Source organism: Arachis ipaensis, chromosome B01 (genome assembly GCF_000816755.2).
Source record: "Arachis ipaensis cultivar K30076 chromosome B01, Araip1.1, whole genome shotgun sequence".
NCBI classification, from domain to species: domain Eukaryota; kingdom Viridiplantae; phylum Streptophyta; class Magnoliopsida; order Fabales; family Fabaceae; genus Arachis; species Arachis ipaensis.
The window spans coordinates 45,411,786-45,423,215 of NC_029785.2; the positions used below are offsets into that span (position 1 = coordinate 45,411,786).

At 34.8% G+C, this 11,430-nt stretch overlaps 2 protein-coding genes across 2 annotated transcripts in view; both read right to left on the reverse strand.

The window, feature by feature from the left end:
- LOC107606383 lies at positions 2,420 to 3,520 on the reverse strand. Its single transcript, XM_016308453.1, has one exon. The coding sequence runs from the start codon at positions 3,518 to 3,520 to the stop codon at positions 2,420 to 2,422; it is 1,101 nt and encodes a 366-aa protein (XP_016163939.1).
- LOC107606393 (putative glucuronosyltransferase PGSIP8) overlaps positions 7,639 to 11,430 on the reverse strand; it is a 10,713-nt gene continuing 6,921 nt past the window's right edge. The window contains exons 2-5 of the mRNA XM_021109408.1: positions 10,222 to 10,533; positions 9,049 to 9,250; positions 8,787 to 8,934; positions 7,639 to 8,606 (exon numbers count right to left, since the gene is read on the reverse strand). Of these exons, the coding sequence (XP_020965067.1) occupies positions 8,066 to 8,606; positions 8,787 to 8,934; positions 9,049 to 9,250; positions 10,222 to 10,533 (1,203 nt within the window). The 3' untranslated portion in view covers positions 7,639 to 8,065. The remainder of the gene's footprint in view (positions 8,607 to 8,786; positions 8,935 to 9,048; positions 9,251 to 10,221; positions 10,534 to 11,430) is intronic.

The window sequence follows — 11,430 nt, forward strand, 5'->3', positions numbered from 1 at the left end:
TCATATAATGAGTTGGCACGATGGATGCTAGGTGTGCAGATGACAATGCCGGGTAGTGTTGCAGTGTTAAGGACAAGTCCTGTGCGACTGGGTGGCCAAGTCGATGAGTCACATGCTTATTTTCACCGTCTTTTTTGGACATTCCCACCGTGTATCGAGGCCTTCCAACATTGCAAGCCTCTAGTTAGTGTCAACGGGACCCACTTATACAACAAATATGGTGGTACACTACTGGTTGTGATTGCTCAGGACAGTAATTCCAATATCATCCATGTCGCATTCGCCATTTTGGAGGGTGAAAATACAGAGTTGTGGTCATTGATGCATGAAAATTTTATGTATTTTTCTTGGGTGTTTCTTAGGTGAAATTGATAGTTTTTGCTTGATAATTATGTGCTTTATTATGATATTCTATTAATACTTTGAATGCTTTGATCTTTTGATAATTGTAGAAAAATAATAGAAAAAGAAGCAAAAAGTACAAACAAACTCAAAAAACTCAAGGAGGAGTTTTTGACACACTTTGAAACTTCGGACATGCTTTAAACCTTAGGCCACGCTTTTGGAAGCACGACCCCTAAAGCAAGCGTGGCCCATGAAGCATACACACAAAAGGAAGGCATGCGTTAAGTAATGAAGCATGCACACTAATTAATGAAGCCATTTAATGATGCATGAATCAAAGAAATGCATAATGCATTAGCGTGAATCAAAGGAAGATATGGCATAAGCCAATGAAGAATGAAGCATGCATGTAGCGTTATGCATGTGGCGTTATTATTTGATTTATGAAGCAAAGCAAGGCGTTTAACACCAAGCAAGCATGAATGAACGCCAATGAATAAAGGGTGGCATTTAACGCCACAAGGAATATGGGTGTGTGGAAACTACACGCCTTCGAGGCTTTCATTTGAACAATTTGTATGGGCATGTAACGCTTCTTATTGGCTTGTCACACGCCAAGACCTCACTCCCAGGACCTTGTATGATTCAGTGGCGTTCCACACGCCGCAGCCCGGTATTACACGTTGGGCCAAATTTTCAGAAGTCTACTTCAAAGACCCATTTGGACGTGTCACACGCCGCAACAAGGCTGTCACACGCCAAGCAGAGAGAGCTCTAGAGACCACAAAGGAGTGGCATTCCATATGCCACACATTGGCGTTTCACACACCAAAGGAAGGCTGCTCCCAGGGGAAGAAAAGCATGGCGTTTTGTATGCCAAAGCTTGGTGTTTCACTTGCTTTTTGGCCTAACTTTTATAAGCCACTTTGGCCACTCTCCATGCCCATTCAGAATGCCAAATTTGAGACCACCAAAGCCTTGAAGAAAAGATACAAAGCGAAAGATTTAATGTGAAAGATTAGATTTAATTTTATTTTATTTTGAATTAGTTTGAATTTAATGATTAGGTTTTGTTTTAAAGTTTAGTATATAAGGTTCATAAAGGACCCTGGGGAAACCACCCTTCAACAATCCAAGGATCCACCTTCAGACCGTTGGCCGTTTTTGATACCTTATTTTTTATTTTGAAGCGTGAGCCACTAATCTCCTTGATTAAGGTTAGAAGCTCTGTTCATCTTTTTATAGATTATTAATCTAAGTGTTCTATTTTATATGAGGTTTATCCTTTGATTTATTTCATGATTGAATTTTGGTTTTTCATCTCTAAAGATTTAGAATTGTTGAAAAACATTTTAATTCTGTCTTGGATTCTAAATATTGTTTTGGAAAAAATTAATATTTGAATTAGATTAAAAACTCTTTCACACTACTTTTTTATTACACTAGGAATAGGTTTAAAGAGTGTGCGACACTTTGTGAGTTTCAATTGTTAGGACTAGTTTGAATACGTGACATATAAATCAAACTTAGGAATATTTTTGAATCTTACTTATTGAATCAAAATTGGGCTTCACCTCTTTTTCTTAAGTAATTGACTAAGGAATTAGCTATTAATTAAGTTAAAGAGAAATTAAATTACCAAGAAATTGGAATTTGATTATTTATTATTCGCCGTGATTAATCTTTGCATACCTCATCTAAATAAACACAAGGATTGTTTTCCTAAGAAGTGAACATATTTGACACCTTAACTATCTTTATTATCTTATCTGCTTAACTAATTTTAGTTTGCTCTTGTTTAATTTTCTATTTTCATGCTATTTACTAGTGAAACACTTATTTTTAATTGTTTGACTAGAATGATCAATTGACCATTGTTTGCTTAATCCGTTAATTCTAGTGGAATCGACACTCATTCACCGGAGTTATTACTTGGTACGACCCGGTGCATTTGCCAGTAGTTCTACAAATATTGGAGGGGTGAACCCCAACCAATAAGTATCGAATACCAAGCTGAGGCGATACATCTCATGGACATAAACTGACCAATCCAAATGTGAGTATGCACAGCACACTAAGGCATAGCGACATGGATAATGAAGAGCCTGGAAATATCCGCAATCACAGGTGTGGTCCTTGAGGGACACTTTGTAAGATCCAAGTGAAAAGCTGTCAGTCGGTGTTGTCTCAACCATGGTGAACTCAGAATTATCCCTGTGACCCTGTCGTACAAAGTCATCGTGAAACACCTTGAGGCCTTCAGATTAGCCTTAATTGCCTTCATCAAATGCTGACTAAACCGCTTCTCGATTCCTAATTGTGCCTCTACTTCTCTTCCTTTATGAACAAAAAGCTCTGCTAATCTCCCAAAGGTGGACTTCACCAATGAACAAACCGGAAGGTTCCTTACACCCTTCAAAATCGAGTTTACACACTCGGATATGTTCGTAGTCATATACCCGAACCTCCTACCTTCATCGCGATGCTGAGTCCACCGTGCATAGTCAATCCAATTAGGCCAGTCACACATGGCCAAGTCTTCAGAGCGGAAGATGTCAAACCAATAGTCAAACTCGACCTCGGTCTTTGCATAAGCAACATTGACTAGAAATCTCCTAGCATCCTTGCCCTTAAAACTAAGGGCAAAGTTTGCCACCACGTATCGGATAAAAAATGCCATGTATGCATTAGGTGGAAGCCAACCCCCATAAGGAGCCTCCAGTGCAGTCTTGATCCCGTTATGCCTATCCGATATGACCAAGATACCTGGTTGAGGCATTACATGTTGTCGAAGGTGGGATAAGAAAAATAATTGCGACTCTGCATTTTCACCCACCACAAGGGCGAATGTGACAGGGATGATATTGGAATTGCTGTCCTGAGCAATCGCAACCAGCAGTGTACCACCATATTTGCTGTACAAGTGGGTCCCGTCAACACTAACCAGAGGCTTACAATGTTGGAAGGCCTCGATACATGGTGGGAATGTCCAAAAAAGACGGTGGAAATAAGCATGCGACTCATCGACTTGGCCACCCAGTCGCACAGGACTCGTCCTCAACACTGCAACACTACCTGGCATCGTCATCTGCACACCTAGCAGCCATTGCAGTAACTCATTATATGGCTCTTCCCAGTCTCCGTCAATCTGAGCCACGGCCTTCTGCTTAGCCATCCAAACACTCTAGTAAGTCGGTCTAAAACCAAAATGGGTCTCTATCGCATTTTTCAGTACCTTGATCGACACGGCAACATCGACTCTAATCATAGGCAATATGAAGGCCGAGATCACATGGTAATCAAGCCTCTTATGATCACTGGATATCGAAGTAGCCAGACAAGTATGTGGTCCATTGTATCGTTTTACCTCCCAAATACCTCTACGCTGGCAGAGACTAATACGAATCAACCACGTCCCCCCGTTGCTGAATTCCTTACACTTTCCATGGTACTTGTGATAAACAGATTCCAACACTTTAATTCAACCCCACGTCGGATGCTATAAGTCTTCACGCTCAGCATGGCCTCCTCTTTATCCTGAAACTACTGAACAACTTGGAACTCAGCCAGTCCTCCTGTATCCTGTGTGTCTCTGGTCCCAAATCCGACAGGCATGCCAAGTACCCCCTGCTGTCTCATGGCATCCAAGTCCAAAGTTGAAAAGTACAGGGGGTACTGCGGAGTTCCTGAACTAGCCGCTCCATCACTCCGAGCTGGAGTACTCCTCACTAGCTCATCATTTCTATCATCGGCAATCGTAGTGGGCTCCACATCATCATCATCCTCATCCTGAAATGCATCTTCCACACCATCCGGTGCTCCACCCTGTCAGGATTTCGTTACCACGTCAGGAATGTCGTCCATCGCAATCGCAACATCACCAAAGGGACTAGTGTCACCCACTTCTCCGTCATGAGTGCGATTTAGGTCACCCGTGCCAACCAAAGCTGCCTCAGGCTGAATCACGGGCAGAGATGAAGAGGTACTAATAGGCCTCGAACTAGAGTAGGCTACCATGGCTGAAGGCTGAGGATTCCGGTTAGAACCTCTTGAATTGGAGACTACATCCACAAACTTGGCCAACAGCTTAGGGTCCTAACCTATGAGAATTGCCGACGACAATGGAACAGAACTTGCAAATCTTTGTCGCTGCCTTTGACGAACGAATCGTACTTCACGTTATCCCACAAAACAGAAATCAAAATTCTGTAGACTAACTTCTCCACCCGTTTCATGCCTTACAGCCCCAGTTTTCGGATTATAGTATTTTGAAACTTGGTGAAACTTGTTGAAAGTTTGAGAAAAACACAAATCAGATCATTATTAGTAAACTTAATTCCGGAACGCATTTTTTCTTAATCGATCCTCTATAGTGCACCAAAACTAACTCTCATCACTAGCCATTGCAAAGCACTATGATGAGAAATTCACATTCAACAGTTATTTATATAAATTTGTGGCCTAGTAAATCAAATTAAGTTACATCCATTTATATATCTTGTTGAATACATACTAAATCAACTTGCCTTGTGCCGATTTATTCATGGACATTTCGAGGATGGTAAATCGAATTGGCTCGTTCGATTTACTATGAACCCTCACCATTCATACATAAATCGAATGAGTTTGATTCGATTTGCATGAAACGCTACTAAATCGAATATGGCTGTTTCGATGTACTATCAACGAAACTAAATCGAGTATGTCTGCTTCGATTTACATAGAAATGTCCTTTAGGGACATGCACGTAACATTTTTCGTTTGGGTAATTGGCGTAAATTTGAGTTGGCATTGGTTTATTTAAGTTTTTTACCCCAAAATATATTTTTCACTATAATATTATCACAAGTTACAAATTAAAAAATAATTCACACTTCATAATTAATAACAACAATAAATATTACTATATAATTAAAGTTTGAACTAGAAGATTAGAAGAATTGTGGAAATTGAAGTCAATGTAATTAGTATTTATAAACAACAAATAAAAAATATTTCACAAGAAAGAGAAAATTGCAAAAGTATGGGGCAAAATTTTATTTAGGACCAATGATAATTTGATTTCTCATTTACTCCATTAAAGTATTTTACAATTGTTTGAACTTGCATTCTATTTCAAAATGCAATTCTCACTTATATACTAATCAAATTGGATTTTGTTTTCATTTTCATTCTCTTTATCTCTTAGATGTGACAATCTTCTCACGTCTTTCATTTTTTTCCTCTCTCTTTCATAAGACTATTTCTCTAATTTTTTCTCTCTTTCATGATTCAACTCCATTTTATTTTCTTTTTATTTGTGTTTATATTATTTAACTGCATTTTTATACACTCTTTAATTTATATTTATCTAATATGTATGAATAATTCAAATATGTTCAACAATCATTCATTCAATATCAATAATTTGTTTTTTTTTTAAATGAAAAAACCTATCATTATTTCGTACTCCCTTCTATTCTTCAACATCATTTCACTTTCTTTTTCATTGTGTATATGCATTATTTTACTACATTTTTACAATATTTAGCTTTTAGTGATAGTTATATGTTTCACTAATCATTCATTCAACAACAACATTTAAGTTTTAGTTTTAATCTTTTACCATTCCTTTTTCATTTTATTTTCAACACTAGATTTATTTTTTTATTTTTTCAAATTACAAACGAAAAATCCAAAATTACACTTGTTTATCATTTAGTAATCATTAAAAAAGTTAGTATAGAAGCCAACAAATTATTAAAATTAATTTTTTATTCGCACATCTAAAACTATGCATAAACTCAAAAAATCATATCCTAACACATCACAACGTACTCACGCATTATAAGTGTTCATTTCATACTCTAGATCCAAAACAAAACAAAAATTATTCATTTCATGTGCCAGCCTCTCTGCCGAATTTGTTTTCTTTTGAGAAAATGAATGGGGACTTAGTTTATGGAACAAAAGTAAAGTCAAAGAAAAAGAACTAAAATTGTATATCCATCAAATATATCTTATAAGTTAAAAATTTAGAATAAAAAGTTAGATTAGAAGAAACCTATTTACATGATGAAAAAGAAAGTATTCTGCTAATGAATCACATTGATAAGAGTCCAGAATTAAACAAAATATCCATACACTATTAGCAGTATGGCTAGACCAAGCAGAAAATGCATAAAAGTATATCAAAATCAATACCTAACACATCTAAATGTACTACACATTCAAAATTACACATATACTCAAAAGCTCATAACATATCATATTCAAAATTTGTGCAATTTGTATAAGAAGGATGAATTATTTGTAAAAAACTCTATATTCTTTCATCCTCAAATAAGGCTTTTCTTTTTCGATTTTGAAGCACATAAAAAAGTCCTCATACATGCTAAAATCCATAACCTAACAAATCTGAAAGTTTTGATTTTGTTTATTCGCTCACTAAACTCACAATAAAACCTACCCCAAAAGAACTCTTCACAACATATACATCTATTTGCAATGTGTATATTAAGAGACCAAGGTAAAAAAGTTCACAAATTTCTAACACAACCAAAATTATCTAATAGAATATGAAGTAATACATAGGATTCATTGTGCAATAGAGCCTAGAGAACCACATACATATTCCAAAAGAAAAAAGGGGGCAATAGTAAACTTTCACACTTTATATAGAGAATAAAGAGGGTAGAGGCAATCAAACAACGAGAGAGTATGAAATATTTATAATAATATTTGTTAGGCATCTATTTGACATATGAAATGAATAATTTTTTTTTGAAAAAATTAACATCATATTTATTAGGCATCTTTTTGCCTTATAAAAAAAACTTATTAAAAATTTATTTGTCCAACTTACATATTAAATATTTTTATTATCAGTGATAGAAAAATTTAACTGTCTAATAAAAATAATTTTTAGGAGACTTTTAAAATAATAAAAATTTATTAAAAACTAAAATGTCTAATTTAAAATTCATTAAGAACCAATTTACGAGTATATTCTTTAGATTTGTTGATAAGTATCTAAGACACATTAATAAAAACATTTAATTTTTTTCTTGGAAAATTAAATGCATATATCTTTATAATTATGTAAATTTTTCATTGGTAATGTTTAGAAGAGTATATATTAGTTGTTAACGAGTTATGGCTCAAATGACATAGTCTTCCTATATTTATCTAAGAAATTGCGGATTCAAGTCTTCTTATTTTTAGTAAAAAATATTATGAAATACATCATTCTTTTATTTTTTTTTTAAGTTACATTAAGAGCATGATTTTAAAAATTGAATTGAACTGACCAGGTTAATCGGAAATCAATCAAATAAGATAATACATATAAGTGAAAACAATTGTATATTCCTAATGTTCTATACAACCCTAATCTAACTTCCCTGTCCTCTTCCTTTGGACTCAAATAATTTCAATCATGAAATTGAAATCTTGTGTGTTTGCCTTGGCTTATTTTCAGTGTAAAATAATCCAAGACCAAAACACCCATTAGATGGTACAAAATCCACGGCACTTCAATTCCTCCCCTCCACAATCATGTATAGTGAAACAAATCAAGAAATGACACTTCCTCTGTTCCCTTTTATTTTTCACTTTTTAGTACATTCTTATATCAATATATAAACTGATTAAAGAATGTACTTTAAAACAACAGTGACAGATAAAATGAAACGGAGAGAGTAGTTTCAATTGTTTCACATCCCCACTTGAACCAAACAGCTCAATATAATTTGTTAAACCAAGAAGGTGGTGAAGATTCTCCTAATCTAGGCATAAAAGCTTCCCTTTCTAAAGATACCTGAAGACCAGCCATTATCCTCACAATACATGACCAAAGAACTGGCGCGGCACAAAAGGCGTAAGCAAACACACACAAGGCCCTCACCACGCCATCCGGATACCAAGGAAACGCCATGACCATTAAGGACCCAATGATCCCCAGCAACGGCGCCACAACAGGCAACATTGGTAGCAGAAAGGCATTAGTCGCAATCGAGCATAGCGCAAAGACACTCAGTATGTACAGGGCCCAGCCTAGTAGAGGGTGAATAGTGTGAGGGATGATGAAGAAAGGTGTTGTGTATGCAGCAAGGATTGTCCACAATGCCACTAGTTTGAGGATACTTTGCACCACGATGACACTCTTATCGAAGCGCCGGTAGCAGAGCTTCGAGAGGCTTGGCCTAGCCAAACGAGTCATCGCTATTAGTCCGATATATATTGCAGATTGGATAAATACCACAGCCATCTCTGCAGCATACCTGCATTGGTAATAATGTCAATTTCTTGCAATAACTTACATCAACAATTTACCTTCTAAGCCAATTTTGCAATAATTTGCATTTTTAAAGAGCATGTTAACTAGCATCATTATTTTTCCATAAGAATCAATTAAAATCAAAGAAACAAAACAAAATGAATACAAAGATTTTGGACCTTACCCCAAAGTTTGACGACGTTGTTCATGCCACTGGAGGCCTAATGGAAGCACCGGCCATGACCACCAATACCACGGCTTCAACCACGGCGCCCCTGGGAACGTGATCACACTGTTTGGTCCACAGGGTATGCTCCATCGAAGTTTAAGATCTGAATTAAAATCGGCATTAACATTAACTTAGATTCCACTAATTAAGATTTGGAGTTTTATAAAAAACTATATAAGAATTTTAGTTTTCTTAATTGTTGTAATAATGTGCTTACAGTAGTAAGAAGCATCCATTTGATAACCCAAAGGAAGTCTATAAGTTCCTTGAAGCTTGGAGCCATTTGGATTTGGAAGGAACATTGGCCTATAAAGCAACTCTGGGAAGTAACTAGCTATGAAACCTTGGTCTGCACCATCTGGATTCTCTCTCCCATTTTGTAATTCATGAACCATGTCCTTGAACACTGCACTTGATGGCTGCAGATATATCAAATAATTAGAATCCGTGTCGTAACCCTTCTACATACATTGAATGATTGAATCATGAGTTATTGACCAAGGTAAATTACAAATGCAATAGAATGGTACACACAACATTTAATTTGCAAGGGTATTAAATCTCTAATACTTCTGAATTTTCTCTCCTAATATTCAAATTAGTTCATGAAATATCATGCTTGAGTTAACTTGGCAATTTGGTCCCTGAAATATATTAATGTGAATTAAGTTGGTCTTTCAGTTAACTTTTTGTTGACGTGTTATCATTAAACGTCCTTTACCTTATTCGCTAGCAACACGTTGTCAATAATTGAATGACCAAATTAAAGCATGAATCTTTGAGAGACTAAATTAATTTATGTGATTTTTCCAGGATCATTTTAAACATTAACCCTATATAAATAGGATCATAATAATTCCGAATATAGGCATAACAAGTTAAGATTTAAGAAATGTCATATGTAATGTTACTTATCTCAATGGTGGTAACTGGTAAGTTTAATTTGTTCTATTTATACATCATGATTATTTAATTTAAAATTGTTTAGTGTTGTGGCCTTGTGGGTACCAAACAAAAGTTGGTCAGTGTTTTTCATCCCAAACTAACCTATTTTCAAGCGGAGCCAAATCTACTCTCTCAATTGATACTTTCTCTAGAACATTCCGGAGGGTCATAGTGCATACCTCTCTACCACTATGCTAACACTATTGTTAGATTTTTTACCAACCATTTTATTTCGTTTGACAACTCCATTTTATATCCAACACCGAATGGGCAACACTTATGTGAACGTAGTTGCAAGTTTTGCAAGTTTTCTTAGATATTTTGTCCATAATTATTAGTGCGGGCACTGTGGAAGTAAAAGGATACAAGGGGCCCCATTAAGAATGTGGAAATTTGAGAGATAACGCAGTTCAAAAGTTGGCGTGGATAAATTATTTTAATTTACCTGGAGGACGAAGAGACCAGTGTGAAAGACGCAAGGGTTGATGAAGACAGCACAAAATTGTCCACACTGAAACAATTCATCGGTTCTCCGGAGAAAAAGATTGTCTGCATCCAACATGACGACCCTATCGTACTCCACCAGGTTCCACGCGTACAATTTGTTGAGCGATAACTTGAACCTTTTGTCGAAGTTGTCTTGGTCTTTGTAAGGGTTCTCAAAGTTCTCTACTCTCACTACCTTCGCACCATCTTCCTTTTCACTGCCACAAACAAATCTCTTAGATTCAATAATTGTCTTGTATATATATCTTATCTACTTATACAAACAAAAACATATACCAGATGCTACCAGCTTTAAAATTTGCCAAAATATTATGTAAAAGTGTTTAATGAATATAAAAATCAATTAATTTGTGTATAATTTATTATAGTGAAATATCAAACATTTTTATCATAATATAATAATACAAAATTTTATATTAATAACTAATTTTGTATATATGTGACATAACTAATATTATGTAGACATAAAAATTGTAATAAAATTACTTTAACAATAAATTATTTATATATTTCAATCAAATAGGTTAAACTTTAAAATAAGGAAATAGAGCAAGATGCTGAAACAATTGAAAGCAAATTATTTACATTGGCTTAAATTACTGATATGAATTCTAGTAATTAGGCAAATAAAAAAACTGTCAGAAAATATTATTATTCATCTATTTCTAATTAATTAATTTAAATTTTTTAAAAAGGTGATTTATTAGCATAATACTAATTCTCAAAAGTAAATAATTGACATCAGATTAAGAAAAAGCAAAAAAAAAATTATACAAAATTTATACAAATCTAAAAAAAATCTAACTTAAGAAAACACAGTCCAAAAATAATTATTTATTTACTTTTACTTATCAACTTAAATTTAAAAAAAAAAAATTCAAAAATAAGATTAGGCGGTTCGCCAACTACTCTATTAAAGGTTGAGAAAAAAGTCAAATAAGACAAAATTCTCAGCAAACCTGCTCATCTATTCGATTAGTTAAGACTTTCGAGTACACAATCAACGTGTTATTATTAGTAACGATTTAACTTTTCCCTACTAATATTGTATACACTTAAATATTATCAAAATATAACAATTTTTAAAAATTATCAAACCCAGGATGTGGGACGAGCGAGAAAAATAAGTGTGTATACCTAAGAAGTT

Coding starts and splice junctions, on each gene's coding strand:
- LOC107606383 (XM_016308453.1), bottom strand. CDS start 3,520: ATGGCTAAGCAGAAGGCCGTGGCTCAGATTGACGGAGACTGGGAAGAG.